The 21411-nt window shown below is 58.0% G+C and overlaps 1 protein-coding gene across 1 annotated transcript; it reads left to right on the forward strand.

The window, feature by feature from the left end:
- The first annotated feature begins 800 nt into the window (after positions 1-800).
- On the forward strand, positions 801-21235 carry USF2 (upstream transcription factor 2, c-fos interacting). The gene is made up of 10 exons (XM_074938418.1): positions 801-871; positions 7864-7910; positions 8218-8333; positions 8586-8705; positions 10907-11060; positions 12516-12603; positions 13376-13434; positions 14904-14998; positions 17959-18087; positions 19366-21235. Exons 1-10 carry the CDS (start codon positions 819-821, stop codon positions 19453-19455), a joined length of 951 nt encoding a protein of 316 aa, XP_074794519.1. The 5' UTR covers positions 801-818; the 3' UTR covers positions 19456-21235.
- Positions 21236-21411: the final 176 nt, after the last annotated feature.

The following is a 21411-nucleotide window of genomic DNA, read 5'->3' on the forward strand; positions in this document are numbered from 1 at the left end:
CACCTCCGGCGACTTCCCAACGACCCCAGCCCCCCTCCCGCCACAGCGTACACTGCCGCCACGTTCCAGCAGGGGGTTCCCAACCGTTCACCCCCCGCCCCCCCCATCCACCCCGGCCGGCGGCAGCGTTCGATCCGGCGCTCCCCGGCCACGTTCCATCCCGCCCGCCGCAACGTTCTGTCCCCTCCCTCGAGACAGTGGCAACGTTCCATCTGGTGGGGAGAGCGGGGGGGGGTCCCCAAACTTCCTTCCGCCCCCCTCCTCCTCCTCCTCCTCCCCGGCGGCCGCTCGCAGCGCTCGGCCCGGGAGCTCCCCAAGTTTCCAACCGCTCGCAACGTTCCACCCCTCCCCCCTCGCTCTCCTTCCCTCCCCCCGCGATCGTCGCAACGTTCTATCCCCTCCCCCACCCTCCTCCCCGGATTGTTGCAACGTTCCATCCGCTGCTGCCGCCGCCGCCCGCGACGCTTCCCCGGGGCCCAGGCCGCGCTCGATCGGCGGCTCCGCCGGCTCCCCCCTCACGTGTCCCGGGCTCCCAGCTGGGGAAGAAGGGAGGGGAAGAGGGGGAAGGGGCGGGGGGGAGAGGATCGCTCTCGCTCTCCTCCTCACATGACCCGAGTGTTTGTCCCCGTGATCAGCGCCTCGGCTCCCGTGTCTCCTCCGCGTCCCCTCTGCCTCCATCCGGCGTGAGATTTAAACTCACCCGCCCCCCTTCCTCTCCCTCTTCTCCTTCCCTCCCCCCCCCGCCCCGGCCTGGTGCTGAGGGGCCTCCCCACCCCTCTCCTTCCCCCCTTCCCCTCCCCCCTTCCCCCTCTCCCCCCATGGACATGCTGGATCCCGGCCTGGACACAGCCACCGCCTCCGCTGCTCCCAGGTAAGGGGACGAAGGGAGGAAATTCCCCACCCCTCTTCTGGGGGGCCCGATTGCTTCCCACCCCCTCGCTGGGCCTGCGGAGGGGCAGGGTGGGGGAGGGGAGGGAGCCAGCCATGATCCTCCTGCAGCGGCGCGGAGAGGGGGAGAACAAAATGGAGGACGAGGCAGAGAGAGAGAGAGAGAAAGGGGGGAAGGAGGGGAAAGGGGGTGGGGGGCTGGGAGCCCAGTCGGGTGGGGGGGGAGGAGGAGGGGCCTTGAGTGTCTGTTGGGGAGGGATGGGGGCAGAGTTGGAGGGGGCTGTGACCTGGGGGGAGGGGAAGGGTTGGGGCAGGGAGTTGGGGGGTGGGGCTGTGATCTGGGGGGCAGGGAGTGTTTGGGAAGCAAATAGGTGAAGGGGCTGTGACATGGGGGGGGCAGGGAGTGTGTGCCGAGGGGCGGGAGGCGAGGAAGGGGTCCGGTGATCTATGTGGCTTGTGCCTGGAGTTGGGGGGTGGGGGAGACAGACAAAGGGGGCCACGGGTCAGAGTGAGCTGGTGTCAGGAGTGGGGGGCCGTATGGGAGGGAGATAGGGAGGGCTGTGATCTGAGTGGATTTCTGTTGGGGGGGCAGACACAGGAGTGAGGGCTGGGCTGGGGTGAGCTGGTGACAGGACTGAAAGGGGTGGAGACAGAGCCTGGGATCTGGGGCGCCGGGGTGAGACAGGAAGAGGGGAGCACCTGGGGCCTGAGTGAGCTGGTGGGGGAGGAGGGAGCTCAGGGGGTCTGTGAGCTAAGCGAATTGGTGTCGTGGGTGGGGGGGGGGAGACAGAAGTGGCAGCTGGGGTCTTAGTGGCTCAGTGTCGGGGGCTGGGAGTGGGAGGAATGAAGAAATGTGGTGGGAGGGGGCAGAGGAGAGGACTGGGGAAGTGGGTCAGGGACAGGGAGGGCTCTTGTTAGCGTTGGGGGCCAGAGCAGGTAGAAGGGTCCTGTGACCTGTGCGCGGTGGGGATGGGATGGCAGGGGAGCTGAGCAGGGGGAGTTCACCCCACCAAGTAATTAGTTCCCAGGATCCCCCTCCACCCCCCACGCTCTAGGTGACTTGGGGTGGGATCAGCACTGTGGCGGGGAGTGGGGCACGAATGTAGATGAGATGGGTCCATAGACAGTGGAGTGGCTGAAAGAGACTGCAGAAGCCTATGGGTACTTGATGCTCAGGAGACAGAGGTGGGGGGTGGTGAGGGGGGAGGAGGCCGCTGTGCTGGAAGTGGGAGAGGGTGCGGTTAGGGAGCATCTTCTGGTGATCCTCTGTGTCAAGGGGAGTGAGGTGGGAGCTGTTGCGGGGGGGGGGGAGCAGAGATAGAGGGGGGAGGAGAAGGGGGTGGGCTGAGGGGTGCGGGAAGGATTCTAGGATCCGCCTGAGTTGGGGGATGTGGGAGGTCGGGGGGGGCCAGACGGAGGTCGCCATGGGGGGGGAGGGAGTTGGGAGGCTCGATCCGTGTCCTGCATTTGGGGGCAGCCCAGGGACGGTAGGGTGTCGCTGTAAGTGTGCGGGGGGCGGGGTGCACACTCTGGACCAGCTCAGTGGACTCCGGGGGAGCTGCGGCCCCTTGACCCCAGCTGGGATCGGGCCCCGGTGACTCCGGGGGAGCTGTGACTGACCAGCTAGGGGTCTGGCCCTGTATATGCAGACTGTGAAGAGGTCATTCACACTTTTAGGGGTCTGTGGGGGATGAGACAGGGACTGCGTTGCCTGTGATCTGTGTCCACGTCTGAGACCCCCTCTGGGGATGAAGGGCAGAGCGGCTCCCCCCCTTGCCCCCCCCCAGCTGCTTTCCCCTCCTTCCTGGCGGTATAAGGCAGCTGACAAAATTCTCCAGCCCTTACCCTCCTCCATAGGCTTAGCAAGGCTTAGGACGAGCCAGGAATTGACGGGCATCTGGAAGGAAACTTGGGTTAATATTCTCCAGAGCCAGAAACATTATTGGTCCTGTGGGAGTGGGTGCCCCACATTGGCTCAGCTCCCTTGCCTGAGGCTCCACCCCCACTCCACCTCTTCCCACCCCCACTGCTCCCCTGAGAGCCTCCCACCCTCGCTCTTTTCTGCCCCCTCCTGCCTTGGGGGCCATGAGGGGGCAGCGAGGAGCCAGTGGCGGGGGCAGCCCCACTCAACAGCTGGAAGGGGGGCAGGGCCAGAGCTGAACAGCTGATTGGTGGCCAGCCCCAGGGCCCCCAGAGCAGCAGCCCTGTGGGTGCTGAGACCCCCTGTTTTTTCTCCAGGGGTGCTGGAGCCCCTAAGCGCTCAAGGAGTCAGCGCCTGTGAAGGGAGCTGGGCTGTAGTTCAAAGCGTGGCCCTTGTAATAATCCCTGCCTCTCGTCTAGTGCTTCCCAGCTGTGATCTCAAAGCACTTTGCAAAGGAGGTCAGTGTCCTCCCCATTTCACAGATGGAAAAACCAAGGCCCAGGGAGGTGAATGGAGACGCCCTGGGGCTGGATCGTCCTTTGGTGGAAAGGCGAGGCTGCGGTGCGTCCATTGCGTTGCCCCAGCGGGCGACTCTGCCCTTGTGATCGCTGGCAAGGCGAGAACTCCGGCCAGGGGCCTGGGCGCTGTTAAAGCCGTTGAGTGTCTCGCAAAGGTTTTGGTGCTGCAGATTCTGGTCGTCTTGGAGAACTTAGGGGAAAAGATTTCACGTTGGGAAGCGAAATGACGTAGAGTTGAATGGTGCTGACACCCCATGTGCTGGTGCGGCACCAGGGGGCACTGTGGGGGGCGCTCCCCACAGACAGTCAGGACTGGCCCCAATGCCCCAGGGTGGCGCTAGGGGGCGCTGTGCTGCAGGGGGTGGGATGGGTACTCGTCCCATGACAGTCAGGACTGGCCCCAATGCCCCAGGGTGGCGCTAGGGGGCGCTGTGCTGCGGGGGGTGGGATGGGTACTCGTCCCATGGACAGTCAGGACTGGCCCCAATGCCCTAGGGTGGCACTAGGGGGCGCTGTGCTGCAGGGTCGAGATGCTGACACATCTGGCTATTGTCAGAGTAGATGGGTCGCTGCGGCTGGAACTAATGCGCCCACGGGGACTGAAGTGAATAGGTCCCAGAGCCGCTCCCAGCTACAGCTGGCAACACTGGATGCTGTGGAGATCTGGGGGGCTCTCCCTGCCATGGCAGCTTTAATTAACCCTGCTAGTGGTCAAGTTCCATGGTTACTGAAGCAGCCAGTCCCTGCCCCAGCTGAGATCCGGGCCCTGTCGTGCCAGGCACTGCCCAGACACACAGCGAGAGACAGGCCCTGCCCCAGCTGAGATCAGGGCCCCGTCGTGCCAGGCGCTGCTCAGACTTGGTGAGAGACAGGGCCCTGCCCCAGCTGAGATCAGGGCCCCGTCGTGCCGGGCGCTGCCCAGACACACAGCGAGAGACAGGCCCTGCCCCAGCTGAGATCAGGGCCCCGTCGTGCCAGGCGCTGCTCAGACTTGGTGAGAGACAGGGCCCTGCCCCGGCTGAGATCAGGGCCCCGTCGTGCCAGGTGCTGCCCAGACACACAGCGAGAGACAGACCCTGCCCCGGCTGAGATCAGGGCCCCGTCGTGCCAGGCGCTGCCCAGACCCGGCGAGAGACAGACCCTGCCCCGGCTGAGATCAGGGCCCCGTCGTGCCAGGCGCTGCCCAGACCCGGCGAGAGACAGGCCCTGCCCCGGCTGAGATCGGTTCTGTGGTGCTAGGCATTGCCTCGACATGCAGCAAGAGACAGGCCCTGCCCAGAGAGCCTCTAATCTAAGGAGGGAAGCCTGGTGCATGATGGGAGATGTAGTCCAGTCTATCCTGGAGAATGTGGTTCCTGAACTACAACTCCTGGGAGGCACTGCAGTAGCATTTTCAAATAAGCCTGTTTCAGGGTCCCCAACACAGGGACTTTTGGGGGTGGGGGGCAGCCCCCTCTCTGGGACTTGATCCTCCTTTAGTCCCTAGTATTTGAGCCACTCCCAAATTTATCCTTCCAAGCCTGGAAGGTGGGTTCCCCATTCTGCCGATGGGGGAAACTGAGGCACAGAGGTCCAAGGGAACAGGTGGGAGGCCTGGGAATAGAACCCAAGCACGTGGGGTCTTAGCCCAGCACCTTCGCCCCGAAGTCACCCTGAAAGACCACCCAGGGGGTCTGCACTAAGTCACCGCTGGATGAGAGAGGTGGGCGTGTCTCACTGGACCTGCCAGGACAGCTGGGCCGGAGGAGCAGGCCTGTCTGCCCCGTGGACTCTCCTAAGGGAAAAAGTCTCCAGGGGCAGCCGTAGCCGCGCTTCTTAGCAGTTCCTGGGATGTCCAGGCTGCTCGGAGAGGCCTGTGTGAGTGATCATTACTCCCTGAGGGAAGGGATCTGTTGGCGGGAGGGCATTAGAGGGGGGGTTGTAGTGTCCCCTAGTCCTGTGTGTCTGTGAAATAGCTCCCATTGGGCGTATATTCCAGAATAACTCCTCTGATTTCACCATGGCTTTTTGCCAGTTTCAAGGCTGGGCAGGGCCATCTGATCATCTGGTCTGAGCTCCTGGGTAGCCCAGGCCAGGGAATATTGCCCAGGTCCCCCTGCACTGAGCCTCATACTCGCCCAACTTCCCCCTGAACTGCATAAGATCAGAATCTGACCCATTTATTAGTAGTATTACTTAAAATCCGTTCTGTATGTATCCCATTCCCCGGTTTCTATCCCCTCTCCCCCCATAACCAGTCCGTACCAGCTGCAAGTGGATTGGCGTCAGCGCCCTCTAGAGGGGAAGGCCCCATGTCCCATTCCCTGCCCCACTGAGTCAGCCAGGGCCCCCCCCCCCCCCCCAGCTCTGGGGCCAGATGGGGAGCTAAGGCACCCAAGAGGCCATACGCTGAGCCAGTCTGTTCCTGGATCGGAGCCGGTGGCAGGCACATCCCGTTCGGGGCCCTTTTGCATGCATTTCATAACGGGATACGTTTCACAAGGGCGTTAATCGGTGTGTAACGTCCACCACCACCCATCCTCCACTTTGATCCTCTGCAGGGATACAACCGGGGGATCTAAAAGCGTAAACGCCTTCCGAGTGACCGGAACAACCAGATCCAGTGGTGCAGAGGAATTAACTGACTCAAACTGCTGTGCCTGATCTAGCCACTAGGGAGTGACAGTCGCTCCTCCTTTGCCAGGCTTACCAGGGCAAGAAATGTGGTTGTTACTTACCGGGGGGGGAACCCAGGGTCACGGAGTCAGGACAGACCCTACGAAAACAAAGCTTTAAGTGCAGGGTGCACAAATTGTGGGCCCACACTAGCACCAGGCAGCCACGTCACCGAGCGCCCGCCCACCCGTTGCCTTCATCTGATCATCCTGGCCCTGTGTTGGAAGGGGAATGGTCAGTGCAGGTGGCTAGCAGGCACACACGAAACTGACCGGGTGGAAAGGAAATTGACCGATGGTGTAAGCGGCTGTGTGAGTCTCCCTGCAGCCTGTGCCCTGCTCCTCCAGGCGGGAGCGTCTCTGGGCAGTTGCATACCATGCTGGCATCCAGATAGGGCTTGGGCATTATCTCTCCCTGCCAGCGGGAAGGATTAGATTTCAACCCGTTCTAATACCTCCCGGCATGAAACCCTGTTTCGGAAAGCAGCTGTCTGAGCCTTCATCTGCGGGAAAGGAGAGTAAGTCGCTGCATGCATTGTAGCTAGAAGCTTCTGAGAAATATCTGGGTTGGATTTCAGGATCCTTTGTTTGCGTTTATGGTAGGACCGACAGGCACTGTTGTCAATCACTGCACAGACCCACCGTGAGAGACCATCCCTGCCCCAGCTAACCACTAGACCCCACTCCTCTCCCAGTGCTGGGGGTAGAACCCAGGAGTCCTGGCTCCCAGCCCTGCCCTGCTCTAACCCACTAGACCCCACTCACCTCCCAGCGCTGGGGATAGAACCCAGGAGTCCTGGCTCCCAGCCCCGCCCTCCTCTAACCCACTAGACCCCACTCCCTTCCCAGCGCTGGGGATAGAACCCAGGAGTCCTGGCTCCCAGCCCTGCCCTGCTCTAACTCATTAGACCCCACTTGCCTCCCAGCGCTGGGGATAGAATCCAGGTGTCCTGGTTTCCAGGAGTCCAGTTCTGGGTCCGTCTCATCTCTCCCTCGTTTTCCCCAGTCTCAGCTGGGACAGGAAGTCTGGTAGAGCCAGGATTCAAACCCAGCTCCCACTCTAGTTCCTCAAACACTAGATCATCTTCCTGCTCTCTATCGCTCTTGAGATGGTAGCAAGTGCTGGCAAAAGAGATCAGGCGAAACTGATCCGGCCAGAAATGCAGCTGCTTCTGGGGTGAGGTGCTTCAACAGCACACAGCAACGCTGCAGAGTGTAGGACAGGAGACCAGGGGAATCCTGTAGCAGATTAAAATTTAAGAATGAGGATGTGGGGGGAATTAATAGCTCTTTCCAGTAGTCCTTGTGTCCTTGGAGAATGAGGGTCTTCTCCAGCAGTGAACTGGGTGCAGGGAAAGAGGTTAAAATATTGTCAGCTGGGTCCTGGGCGGTGTTTGGTTTCTATGAAATCCGGTAGCTTGGTGGCATTGGTTGTTGGGTGTGTGTTACCCCCATGGCAGAGTTCTGCCTGGTCTTCGCTGGCTGAGGGGCTGAGATCCATGTTGCATGGCAAACGGTCACAAAGCGAATTACAGCCTCTTCTAGCAAGAGTGGCTACGTGGGGGTTCTCCTCCATCTGGTGTCTTCTTGGAGAGCAGGGAAAGGGGAGTGGGGTCTGGTGGGTTAGAGCTGGGGGGCTGGGAGCCAGGACGCCTGAGTTCTCTCCTCAGCTCTGGGAGGGGAATGGGGTCTGGTGGGTTAGAGCTGGGGGGCTAGGAGCCAGGACTCCTGGGTTCTCTCCTCAGCTCTGGGAGGGGAGTGAGGTCTAGTGGTTAGAACAGGGGGAGCTGGGAGCCAGGATGCCTGGGTTCTATCCCCAGCTTTGGGAGTAAAGCACCGGCTGAAGCAGCTCACGCTGGTGTTGTCTCCTTCTGTCTTCCAGCCACGAGAAAGGACAAGAAGTTGAAGAAGGAGTCGAGCTGCAGGAAGGTGAGGCGAGGCCAGGGAGCCCTGTCGCCGTCCAGGTGCTGCGTCGCTGGGAGCTTGGAGCTCCTGCTTGGGCCAGTTAAACCAGCGGGGTGGGACTCATGTAACCCTGACAGCCTCCCCCTGCTCTAGCCATTAGACCCCACTCCCCTCCCAGAGCTGGGGATAGAACCCAGGAGTCCTGACTCCCAGCCTCCCCCGCCCCACTTTGACTCCATAGGTCATGCTGCCTCCCCAGAGCCGGGGTGTGAACCCTTCCCCCTCCCTCGGTGGGGTCCTGTGTGAGTGACTGGTCTCTCCTGGCTCCCAGGGGACGTCACGAACGCCGAGGAGCAGACAGCAGTGGCCATTGCTAGTGTCCAGCAAGCAGCCTTCACAGACCACAATATCCAGTACCAGTTCCGCACAGAGAACAATGGAGGACAGGTGAGAGACGCTAGGGGGCACTGCGCTACAGGGGGCAGGGTGAGGCTTTCCCCTGGCAGGCAGGGCTGGCCCCGATGCCCCAGCATGGCACTAGGGGGCGCTGTGCTGCAGGGAGTGGGGCGGGGGCTCTCCTCTGGTGGTCAGGGCTGGCCCCGATGCCCCAGCACGGCACTAAGGGGCCCTGTGCCGTCTGTGGGTTCTGTTCACATTTCTCTATCCCAAATGATCTTTCCTGTCTCCCTCTCCTCCCAGGTGACATACAGAGTGGTCCAGGTGACAGACAGTCAGCTGGATGGACAGACGGACGCAACGGGAGCCGTCAGCGTGGTCTCGACAGCCGCCTTCGCCGGGGGCCAGCAGGCTGTCGCTCAGGTGAGGGGCGGGCTGTGCCTGGTTTCTAACCAGGGTTTAGTAAAAGGGACTGGGGAATGAGCAATAGCTGGCCCCTCTAGTGCATTCTTCCTCCATAGGTCTCCAAGCGCTTTGAAAAGGAGCCCAGTATCACTGGCCGTGTTGGAGAGATTGGGGAAACTGAGGCACGGAACGGTGAAGTGATGTGGTCAGGGCCAGGCCGTCTCATGCAGCTGTGGCTGTTGGCTGCACCTGGCAGCTCGGGGCACAAGCCCCAAGGAGCGAAGCACGTGCCTTTCTCATGCAGCCGAATGCGGGCTCCGCCGTCTGGATTGTCGGCCACTTGGGACAGGGGCCAGCGCCTGGCACCGGGGGGGTTCTGGGCCAGCACTGGGGCTGATGATAATCCTGCCCTTCGCCCCTGACTTGTCTGCATAGGGCAATGGCAGAGTAGTTCCCCGGGAGGTTGTGGAGTGAAAGCGGTTTGAGTCCAGAACAGTGTTTACACGGGACCCTCTTCTGGACTAGCTTTCGGGGTCTAATCCCTGCTTCTCAGGTCCAGCTGTGCAGATGGCCAGAGGGCAGCCGGCCGGAGCCCCTCCGCTGTGGGTGGGAAGGGAGGGCTAGTCACTGCCTCGCTCCATAGTGTCTCCAGCAGCCTCTCCTCTTGGGCAAACGCCCCCTGGCTCTGTGGCCAGCTTCTCCTTTTTAATCTGTCCTTCGCTGGGGAGCCCAGGCTCTGCCGCCACACCTAATTGGCGTGGGTGGGATGGGGCGCATCCCTTCACAAGGTTGTAAAAGGCAGTCTGGCCTGCTGGGTAGAGCGCTAGTTCGTTCCCGGCTTGGTTTGCTGGGTAACGGTGGCCAAATCGTGTGGCTCCGTGCCTCAGTTTCCCTATCTGAGCCATGACGATAATGGTGCTGGCCGCATGTAGGAATCGTTTCCACCCGAAGAGCTCAAGCGCTAGAGAAGAGCTCGGGGGTCCGATGATGCTGGTTATTCGTTCTCTAACCATAAAATGGCCCCAGGACTTTCTCTTTTTCTCTTTTTCTTTTTCTTTTTCTTTTCTGAAAAGCCTTAAAAAGTTGGGTCTTGGCCTATGTAAGCAATGTCGTGTGGGGGTCACACTCACAGGCTGCAGGGCTGTGCCCTGCAGAGCAGCTGCTCTGGGAAGGACCCAGGAGTCCTGGGGCACCAACAGCCCATGAGCTCCCCGGCGTTTCTGTGGCTAAGAGGGCGAGCACCCCGCTGGGCTGGAGAAGAGCGAGTGGGAGCTGGGAAGTGGGGTCCCCTCTGGACACAGCATGGGGGATGCCATGACTGGAGACTGTGCCAGCTCTGGGGGGATGCACGTCAAACAGGACATCAGGAAATCGGGGAGGGCTCAGGGAAGAGCGACGGGGACGATCTGAGGGCTGGAAAACCTGCTGAAGGAGCTCGATCTGTGGAGTTTCTCCAGAGACGGCTCAGAGGGGACTAGATCCCGGTCTATCAGAGTCTCCCTGGGGAGGAGATTTCGGGGAACAGAGGGCTGGTTAGCTCAGCCGGGACAGGCAAAGCGGGAGCTGGCGGATTAATTTAGGCTGGAAATAAGGGGTAGATTTTTAACCGGGAGAGAATTAACCCTTTGACTGTTCCAAGGGACCTGTGGAATCTTTATCACCTGGATGTCCTGAAATCTAGATCTCTTTCTACAAGACCCTTTGCTTCAGTTCTTTGGGCCAGCCCTGACAGCCTGTGGAGAGCTTGCACCCTGCAGGGCAGCGCCCCCTAGCGCCGTGCTGGGGCATTGGGGCCAGCCCTGGCTGCCGGGGAGAGCCTGCCCCCTGCAGCATAGCGCCCCTCCTGGCTTCCCCACGTCTCGCCAGCTGGATCTTCCCCGTCCTCTTACTGACCACACTGAGGCAGAAGAGGGTGACTGAACTGTAGATCCGGGCTTCAGGGCAGCGATCTCTAGCTGGTGGTGGGGTCAGGAGGAAATCTCTCAGGGGCAGGTCATTCCATCATTGACCACTAGGAGGTGCCTTTGTCTGAAGCAGCTGGTTCTGGCCAGTGCTGGAGACAGGACACCAGGCTAGATAGGCTCGTTGGTCTGATCAGAGGATGGGGAAGAATATCAGGCTAGGCCCCACTCCCCTCCGAGAGCCGGGGATAGAACCCAGGAGTCCTGACTCACTCCCCTCACCCGCTCTAACAGGTGCCCTCTTCTCCTCCTCCTCAGGCTGTGATCCAGAACCCGTTCAGCAATGGCGGAAGCCCGGCCGCAGACGCAGTCAGCGGGGAGGCCCGCTTCGCGTATTTCCCTGCCTCCACAGTGGGGGATGCCACGGCCGTGTCAGTTCAGACCACAGATCAGTCGCTGGCACAGGCTGGAGGTGAGAGGACCCCACCAGTTTCACTGGGGCTGGAAAGACTTTGGGGGGGGGGGAGGAAGGAAGGGTGGCTGGGTCTGTTTGCTCCTACAACTCAGGACTTCTCTACTCTGCAGCTGGGCGCACGGCGGGGTAGTTTCTATTTTCGGGGGGGTAAAGATGCCTCACTGGCGAAGGTTTGGCCACTCTGGATCATAGCTGGCGCGGCATCATCCGCAAAGCATGCTGGGAGGATGGCTTGGCTGACCTGGAATATCTCAGCCCTGCTTTATTTAAAGGGAAGGTCTAGAAAGGATTAGCAGAAGTGGGGAAGCGTTTTGGGAGACGGAGGGGGGCTCTCTGGAGACCCAGGCAGTGTCGGTGCGTCAGTCGCACCCGAGGCAGCTCCCTCCTCCCCCAGCGATGGGCTCAGGCTCTCGGCAGGCTCAGGCTCTCGGCAGACTCAGGCAGCGTTGCAGCGTCGGTCACACTCAGAGCAGCTCCCCCCCTCCCAGCGGCGGGCTCAGGCTCTTGGCGGGCTCAGGCTCTCGGCAGACTCAGGCAGCGTTGCGGCGTCGGTCACACTCAAAGCAGCTCCCCCCCTCCCAGCGACGGGCTCAGGCTCTCGGCAGACTCAGGCAGGTGTCAGTTTCGCTCACTCATGCTTTGGAGCTTTCCCCCGGCCCCCGAGGAACAGAAACCCCTTTTACTGAACACTGAGGTTCTGCAAAGTCACATGAGTCCAGGAGCCCAATCCTGAGCACGTGGCTAGAGCGTCTCACCCTAAATCCTTAATATGAATTGCGCCAGGTATTTGTAGTGGGGGATGGGACAGAACCACTTCCAGGCTGTATTCCCAGGTCCGCAAAGAACCACCCCGAAACAGGCTCATGCCCCAATGGCTTCCTCTTCCCCTTTAAATCCTCCTCAGCCTGACCCAGATCTAGTGAATCTCCGGGATTGAAATTTGGGCACGAGTGGCTGTTCCTGATTAAATGACCAGCATCCCAGCAGAATTGCGTCATCATCAGGCTGTTAATTGCCCCCTCATTACGGCCGTTTCTGGGGTCTGAGAACGAGACCCCAAGGCATCTAATCTGTCTGCGGCGCCAACCTTCCCTTCTGTAACCTGGAGGGCAGCTCAAGCTGAGCTGTTCAGATCGAACGTAGGCGGAGTCGTTCAGAATGGAACCCAGGAGTCCTGGCTCCCAGACCCCCCCGAGTCTAACCCACCAGACCCCACTTCCCTCCCAGTGCTGGGGATAGAACCCAGGAGTCCTGACTCCCTGCTCTAACCCACTAGACCCCACTCGCCTCCCAGTGCTGCGGATAGGACCCAGGAGTCCTGACTCCCAGCTCCCTGCTCTAACCCACTAGACCCCACTCCCCTCCCAGCGCTGCGGATAGAACCCAGGGGTCCTCATTTCCAGGAGTCCAGTTCTGAGTCTGTCTCACCTCTCCCTCTGTCTCCCCCAACAGGCCAGTTCTACGTGATGATGACCCCCCAAGACGTGTTGCAGACAGGGACGCAACGCACCATCGCTCCTCGCACCCACCCGTACTCCCCGTATGTAGCCCGTGAAGTTGGAGTGCGGGGTGGCCCCAAAAATCTCCCATCTGCCTGCAACTTGCCCAGCTTCAGCTATGTGGGGAGGGGGTCCCCCATGGGGCTGGGATCTGCTTGCTGGGGGAGGGGTAGTGGATCTCTGCGAGATCGCCCAGCTCCCCTCCCTGTCCTGTCCACCTCTCTCGGCCCTTGGGATCCTGCCCAGCTTCCCCCCTCCCCCAGCTCCTGTTCTAACCACCTCCCCCCAGCCTCCGGGGTTTCCTGGCTCCTCACTGGGTGCAGCCCTGTACCAGCACCCACTGCTTAGGTGTGCCCAGCAGATCCTTCCCCTCTCCACCAGCTACGCCGAGCAGCACCTCGCCAGGAGCCAGCCAGCCACAGGCAAACCCACCTGGGCCTGGCATCACCCATACAGGGCGTCTGCCTCGCAGGGGATTAGAAACCCCTGCAGAGGAGCCAGCCTGTGACATGGGGGGTTAGGTCCCAGGACAGAGTGTGCGACTGGGGGCGGGCTCTCAGGAAGGGGGGCTTGGAAAGGAGTTTAGACACTGAGAGAGAGACCGCTGCCCCCTGCTGGATGGAACTGGACTGTGTGTGTGTGCCTCCTGCCCCCTGCTGGATCTGGATCTGCATGCCCTGAGTGAGTGAGAGGAGGGAGAGCGAAAGGTCAGTAGCTCAGGATGGCCTGGACTCCGCATGGGGGTTCGGTGTCAGTTCAGATATTTTTTTTGCCCCTCTTGTAACTCCCTCCTCTCTCTCTGTGCCACCCTAGGAAGATGGATGGGACGCGGACGCCCCGTGATGAGAGGCGGCGAGCCCAGCACAATGAAGGTGGGTGGCGGGCTGAGATCCCGCTGGTCTCATGTCCCGTGGCCCTGTTTCACCCCACTGATCCTGGGGCTTCCCCATCCCAAACATGGCCCTGTGTGCCCTTGAGATCCTTGATAGGCAGATTGTATCTGGCTGGGCCCCCCCCCGAAGCTACCCACCCCCTCAGCCAAGTGTGAGAAATGTCTCTTCTTTTTTTAGTATAATCTCCTGGCCCTCCACAGGGACCTGAGATCTCTGGCCAACTGCTTTTAATACCCCAGTGCAGCCTGTCCTGGGCAGCACACCTGGGTTTGGGAATCTCCATCCATCCTGGAAGTGCAAATGATGAGGGGGAACGTGTGTGCGGATGGAGAAGAAAACAAGGGGAAAATTCTCTTTGCGCAGATCATCTCCGGGCTGGGATATCGGGGTTCTGAAAGGCTGTTAGAGGGGTGCGCTCAACCTGTATCTAACAGGGGGATCCAAGTCTGAACAGTCACGACTGGGGCCGGCAGAATGTTTTCTATTGGAATGGGATTTTGATGGAAAATTGGGTTTTCAGCACAACAGAACTTACAGCGAAAATTTTCTTCCTGTGGAAAATTTTGATTTTTTTTTCCCCCCACAAATTGCTGAGAGTCTGAAAATTGCCATGGTTTGGCTGAAATATTGAATGTCTAGATTCTGAAATGTAGAGCTGGTCTGAAAACCGACTTTCCATCCAGAAAAATGTGTTGAGACGTTAACATATTCATCCCCAGTCTGGCCAGAAAGCCAAACCATTCATGGTTTTTGCCATACAAATTTTTAAACTGCCATTTGGGGGTCAGTATGGACCGTTTTCTGTTTTAAACATTTTTTAATATAAAAAAATTCAAAAGGAACCATTTAAACTCTTCCATTGGAAAGATTTTTGTTTTCTAAAATTTTTTAAACAAAATTTTGTCCAAATCAGTACGATTTCACAAAACGTTTTGGGTTTGTTCAGAAAGGAAGTATCCGGTTGTCTTTTTATCTACCAGTTGTACTAAAATTCCATCACATGGCCTCATGCCTGCTGGCCTCTAAATTGAGCTCTTTGGTCAAACTACATCTCCCATGATGCACTGTGGTGCCTCATGCATTTTTCTCACAGAGTTGATCCCTCTGGTAATACTACATCTCCCAGGATGCACCGCGGCCACGCAACTGCCATGATGCATCTTCTGACCAAGAGGGCAGACGGTGGTGCATCATGGGAGATGGGTCTGTGGGGTGGTTTGGAGCAGGATGCACCCGGACTACAACTCCCAGAAGGCCCTAAGCAGCTTTTCAGAATTTTGGCCAAAAACTCAATTTTTATTTTTTCATTTTCATCAACATTTTCTGGGCCCCCCCCTCCCATTTTCCGATCAGCTCCAGTCCTGCTGCAACCTGCCCTGTGGCTGGGCCGAGGCACCAGGTGGGGGCGCTGTGCGTTAACCGTGTGTGTTTCTCTTCACCCCCCGTAGTGGAGAGGAGGAGGCGGGACAAAATTAACAACTGGATTGTCCAGCTGTCGAAAATCATTCCAGACTGCAACACTGACAACAGCAAGACGGGCGCGGTGAGGGGCAGGGGCTGGGCTGAGCCGGGAGGGGAGCATGGGGGGGATGATATTTGAGGGAGGGGGCAGCTGAGACTGGAGCAGGGAGCTCCCTGCATTGGGGGAGGGGCATATACTGACACACACCCACCAGGAACAGACTTCATGGGGCAGCTCCCACCAGGCCATGAGGAAGCGAGGAGGTGATATTTTGAGTCTGCTTACCGGTTTGTTTATTGTAGGGGGGACTCGGAACCCTTGAGGGTTTCCACGCCCTGGCTTGGTGGTGGTGTGGGGTGGCTTGGTGGGTGCTCGGGTTATTGTAGGGTCTCGGGGTCAGGGCTCTGTGCATGGTTTGTTATTGTAGGGTCTCCTAAAGGCGCTGGGTCTCCAAAAACACTGGGTTTGTTGTTGTGTAGGATGACTGGCAAAAGGCTAATGTAGTTCCCATCTTTAAAAAAGGGAAGGAGGAGGATCCTGGGAACTACAGGCCAGTCAGCCTCACCTCAGTCCCTGGAAAAATCATGGAGCAGGTGCTCAAGGAATCCATTTTGAAGCACTTAGAGGAGAGGAAAGTGATCAGGAACAGTCAGCATGGATTCACCAAGGGCATGTCATGCCCAACTAATCTAATTGCCTTCTATGACGAGATAACTGGCTCTGTGGATGCGGGGAAAGCAGCGGAGGTGTTGTTCCTTGAGTTTAGCAAAGCTTTTGATACGGTCTCCCACAGTATTCTTGTCAGCAAGTTAAAGAAGTATGGGCTGGATGAATGGACTACAAGGTGGATAGAAAACTGGCTAGATTGTGGGGCTCAACGGGTAGTGATCAATGGCTCCATGTCTAGTTGGCAGCCGGGATCAAGCGGAGTGCCCCAAGGGTCGGTCCTGGGGCCGGGTTTGTTCAATATCTTCATTGATGATCTGGAGGATGGTGTGGATTGCGCTCTCAGCAAATTTGCAGATGACACTAAACTGGGAGGAGAGTTAGATACGCTGGAGGGTAGGGATAGGATACAGAGGGCCCTAGACAAATAGGAGAATTGGGCCAAAAGAAATCTGATGAGGTTCAATAAGGACAAGTGCAGAGTCCTGCCTTAGGACGGAAGAATCCCATGCACCGCTACAGACTAGGGACCGAATGGCTCGGCAGCAGTTCTGCAGAAAAGGACCTAGGGGTTACAGTGGACAAGAAGCTGGATATGAGTCAGCAGTGTGCCCTTGTTGCCAAGAAGGCTAACAGCATTTTGGGCAGTAGGGGCATTGCCAGCAGATCGAGGGACGTGATCATTCCCCTCTACTGGGCACTGATGAGGCCCCATCTGGAGTACTGTGTCCAGATTTGGGCCCCACACTACAAGAAGGATGTGGAAAAATTGGAAAGGGTCCAGTGGAGGGCAACAAAAATTATTAGGGAGCTGGAGCACATGACTTCCGAGGAGAGGCTGAGGGAACTGGGCTTGTTTGGTCTGCAGAAGAGAAGAGTGAGGGGAGATTTGATAGCAGCCTTCAACCACCTGAAGGGGGGGGTTCCACAGAGGATGGAGCTCAGCTGTTCTCAGTGGTGGCAGATGACAGAACGAGGAGCAATGGTCTCAAGTTGCAGTTGGGGTGGGGGGGGGGTCTAGGTTGGATATTAGGAAACACTGTTTCACGAGGAGGGTGGTGAAGCACTGGAATGGGTTCCCTGGGGAGGCGGTGGAATCTCCTTCCTTAGAGGTTTTTAAGGCCCGGCTTGACAAAGCCCTGGCTGGGATGATTAATTGGGGATTGGTCCTGCTTTGAGCAGAGGGTTGGACTAGATACCGCCTGAGGTCCCTTCCAACCCTGTGGTTCTATGATTCTGTGTCTCTTGGAGGATGCCACACTCGCTGTGGTGGCGCGGGGCCAAGGCTGTGCACTGATTTTGTTTTTGTAGGGTCTCCCAGGAGTGCAGAGGGCGGGATGAAGGATTGCAGCCTGCCCCTTCCCAGCTGTACTGGTGCCCAGGTGGAGATCCTGGGAAAACTCACTGCGGACAGTATCAGCAATCCGCTCAGCAAATCCATCTCCCTGCCAAGGGGTCCTGGGGCATGTGAGAGACCCAACAATAACAAACCGGTGCATTTGGCGCCCCACTGCTTCCAAGAGGCCCTACAATAACAAGTGGAAACGGAGTGATCACCAGGAGACCCTTCAATAACATACTTGCCCAGCGCTCCCACAAGACCTTATAGTGAGACATTGGGGCCTGACAGGACCCTACAATAACAAACCCAGGGTTCGCAGAGCCCCGAGTCCCCTGGCCAGACCCTGCTGATGTGTTTTGAAGGCGGGAGGGAGTGGAGGGGGGAGAAAGCAGATAAAAACCCCCGTGTGGGTCGTTTCTGGAGACCCCCAGAGCTCTCTGGCTTTGTTGCTCCTCTTGGCCAGGGGATGGCGGGTCCCCTTTGGCAGGGAGGCTGATGTGTATTGGGGGGAGATCAGTGAGGAGGCTGTTGAGTGGGGAGGGACATTTGGTGGGAGGGAGTTCATGGTGGTGGTGAGGTCCTGGGGATCTTGCGTGGGGGGAGGGGGGCAGGGGGCGCAGTGGGGAGGTGTTCCAAAGATTTGAAGGTGAGGGGGAAGTTCCAGGGGGGGCACAACTGGGGGGGTTCCAGGGAGGTGGGTTTGGTGGAGGGGGATTTGGTGGAAGGGGTCCTGGGGGGCGAGTGGGAGGGGGGAATTCAGTGGGGAAGTGTTCTGAGGTTGTGGGGGGGAATTCGGGGGCCAGGACTGGGGGGATTATGGGGGCGATTGGGCGTGTATGGGGGGGTGTTGTTGGAGGGTGCTCCGGGGTCCTGGTGGGATTTCCAGGGGCCCTGGGGCAGGGGGTGAGTTTTGGGGGTGAGCTGAGGGATTGGGCGGGGGGCCCAACTGGGGTGGTGGGTTGGGGGTTCGTTGACCGGGGCGGGGGGTTCCAGTGCATTTTGTGCTGAAGGCTTCCCCTGTCCGTCCGTGCAGAGCAAAGGGGGCATCCTGTCCAAGGCCTGCGACTACATCCGGGAGCTGCGCCAGACCAATCAGCGCATGCAGGAGACCTTCAAGGAGGCCGAGCGGCTGCAGATGGACAACGAGCTGCTACGGCAACAGGTAGCCGGGGCGATGCCCCCTCCCTCCCTCCCCCGTCTGTCTGTCCATCCCCTTATATTCCCCCCCCCCATGTACCTTTCCATGCCAAAGCATCCCGACGTGCTGTTAACACAGCGATTGTGCGGCTGCTTCTGGAGTGGGGAACAGCCGCACGTAACACCGCACAGGCTGGATCACCTGGCGCCGAGATGCAGCCACCTCTGGGGCGAGGCAGCTGGGGAACAGCCGCACATCGTGCCACGCAGCAGTTTGGGCCACGGTCAGGGAGAATGTCGAACCCAGTTGAAGCTGGAGCAGAAAGTTTTCGAGTCGGCGTGATGGGAGTTTGACCAGGAAACCAGTATTCACATCTCTGATGCCGAGGAGAAGTCCCAGGATGTTTAATGCATTGAGGCCGGCCCTGACCGCCAGGGGAGAGCGTCCTGCAGCACAGCGCCCCCTAGCACCGCATTGGGGCAGCCTGGCCTGCCAGGGAAGAGCGCCCCCTGCTGAGCCCTGCCCAGCTCCAAGGTCTCACTCGTTCATTTCTGTCACGGCATCCCTGGGCGATGCTTTGGAACTGCTCCATACGAAGCCAGGCAGGACTCTGGGGAAGTCTCCTCTCTGGGAGCAGCCTGTCTGCAGGACACACAGCTCCCCCGGCTCCACCTTCCTGGGTCTGACCTCGGAGCATTCAGCATCCTCTGCCCCTCTGTGCACTTCCCACAGCGAGTCCGCTCAGGCGGGGTCCTGGGGAAGCCAGAGGGTCCTGCCCCCAACTCCGCAGTCAGACGTGACTCTCAGCCAGCCAGTAAAACAGAGGTTTATTAAACGACAGGGACATGGTCTAACACAGAGCTTGTAGGTACAGAGAACAGGACCCCTCAGCTGAGTCCATTTTGGGGGGCAGGGAGACAGACAACCACATCTGCCCTTCACTCCATGTCCTAGCCAGCCTCAAACTGAAACTCCCTCCAGCCCCTCCTCCTCTGGGCTTTGTCCCTTTCCCAGGCCAGGAGGTCACCTGATTCCTTTGTTCTCCAGCCCTTTAGCTCTCACCTTGCAGGGGGGAAGGGCCCAGGCCATCAGTTGCCAGGAAACAGGGTGTCAGCCATTCTCTGTGTCCAGACCCCTGCACACACCTGCCCTCTAGGGCTCTGCAATGATCATACACCCTTATCCCACCCCCTAGATAGTTAAGAACTGCCTAGGGAAAACTGAGGCACCCCCACAATATTCAGAGGAAACATTAAGAACAGTCCCGCTTCGTCACAGTTTCCCTCTCTCTCTCCTGCCCAGATCGAGGAGCTGAAGAACGAGAACGCCCTCCTCCGAGCGCAGCTTCAGCAGCACGGCATCGAAACCGTGGGCGACACCCCGGGGCAGTAACCGCTTCTTCCCCACCACCACGTCGCCCTCCTCCTCCTTGGCACCGGATCTGCCCCCTTCCCCCGCCTCCTTCCCTCCCTTCTGCCCTCTGTCTGGTGCAAAGAGAGCTCCCCGTGTTCACTCGCGCGGCCAAACTCGAGCTTGGGGGGGGGGGGGCGCTGAGGTGGCAGACGCACGGCCGGCCCCCGCTTTGCCGTGCCCCCCTCTTCTGAGCCCCACCGGCCCCCTCTCCCCCACGTAGGAAATATTAAGATTAAAGCAAACAAACTGCGTTTTTTATAGTAGGTTTTTAACACAGGATAGCAGCCCTGGGACGTCCATTTCCCTCCCCCAGCCCAGCCATGGGTTCAAATCCTCCCCCCTCCGGCTTAAAGTTGTCCCATCACAGTGGCCCTTCCCCATCTGATCTTTCCGTTCAAGCCGCGGTGTGTCTCACTCGGCGAGGAGGCTGCCGCCATGTGGCTCCAGCTGCCCGTGTCTCTCTCGAGGCAGGTAGCTACATGGCCAAAGTCAGCACTGGGGGTGGGGTTCTGTGGCTGCCTCCCCCCCCCCCCCTTCCGCCTCCCGTTTTGGACACCCGGGGGGGTTATTTTTCTTCTGCAGGCAGCGAACCTCTGAAAAATCACACCCCTTTGAAAATGTAGCAACTCAGGGGGGCAGGAATGGGGCCATCCCAAATCACTAGCCCAGTTCAGCGAGTTCTAGCCAGCTGGCATGGCTCCGGTTGGCTCGAATCCACTCGTGTCTCTCCAGCTGAGCAATTCAGTTAAAACCCTTGCGGCCACCAGACCTTCCAAAGGTGGCTAGCGAGTTTGTAGCTCTTATTTTATTTTATTTTTCCCCCTGCCTGTCAAATCGCAGCTACCGTTTCTAAGAGGTCTGACTTCCGCGGGGGCGGGGGGGCTTTCCGAAAACCCCCTCACGGCATCTCATGTCGGGCAGCCGGGAAAAAGTAGAGACCACGCAGCATTGCTAGCCCGTTCTCTTCCTAAACCTGTGGCTGTCCCGTGTGTCCACTCGTCTGATCTGTTCCTCATCCCTCTTTCTCTTGTAATTATGTTTTGAACAGAGGGAAGTCGGAGTGAAAACGCTAACAGCGTCCCTCTTTTATTTTTTTTTTTTTTGTAATTAATCTGTATTTTATTTTTTAGTTCCAAATGCGTTTGTATAGAGGTACGTCGCCTGTATCATAACTTGAACCCAGAAAGTTTAATATTTACCACGGTCGACTAAATGCTTGTTTTCTGTGGAGGGGTTTTGGCAGATATATACCGATACATAATTTTTTAAAAAAAAATTATAAATTCAGCGGTCGATCGTACAACCTTTGGCTCGGAATCAGGAGATCTCTTCAATCCCCTTTTCTCGCGATCTTCAATTTGGCTTTATTTCTCTTCTCGAAGCACGAGATTTTTTTTTATTTATTTTTTTTTTTTATTTTTTTTTTTTTTTTGGCTTTTTGGGTTGGTTGATTGTTTTTAAATAAGCATGGCTCTAAAAAATCCGAAAACTCGCAAAACCCAACCAAAAAAAAATTTATAATAGCGAGCTTTTAGCTTTGGGGTTTTTTTTATATACCGGCAAAACAAAAAAAAACAAAAAAAAAAAAAGAGAGAGAAGCAAGGCTTTCTGATGGAGTTGGAAATATTGTGTATCCTTTTTGTCCTGGTCCCCGCGGAACGTAAGAATGAATGAATCAAGGAAAGAAAAAAAGGCAAATCAGATTTAAGGAAAAGAAAAGGAAGGGGAAAAAAAAGTGGATTGAGTTGAATTGCAGCGTTTGAATGTTGGAAAGTAGGAAATTAATTCTGTTTATATATAAAAGAGGAAAAAACTGCACAGACATAATATTGTATCAGGTCATTTCCTTGTGGTTTTACGGTGTGGGGAGGGGAAGGGATGGGGGTTGAGTGGGGTGACCCCAGATCTGAGCGGGGTGGGGGGCAGATGCGCAGA

This window comes from Natator depressus, chromosome 24, assembly GCF_965152275.1.
Source record: "Natator depressus isolate rNatDep1 chromosome 24, rNatDep2.hap1, whole genome shotgun sequence".
Taxonomy (NCBI): Eukaryota; Metazoa; Chordata; order Testudines; family Cheloniidae; genus Natator; species Natator depressus.

Bases quoted from the DNA above. Each gene is read 5' to 3' on its own strand.
- USF2 (XM_074938418.1), top strand. From the start codon at position 819: ATGGACATGCTGGATCCCGGCCTGGACACAGCCACCGCCTCCGCTGCT. The intron at 8,706-10,906 runs GTGAGGGGCGGG...CCTCCTCCTCAG, and splicing joins GCCAGCAGGCTGTCGCTCAG to GCTGTGATCCAGAACCCGTT. The intron at 14,999-17,958 runs GTGAGGGGCAGG...CCGTCCGTGCAG, and splicing joins ACAACAGCAAGACGGGCGCG to AGCAAAGGGGGCATCCTGTC.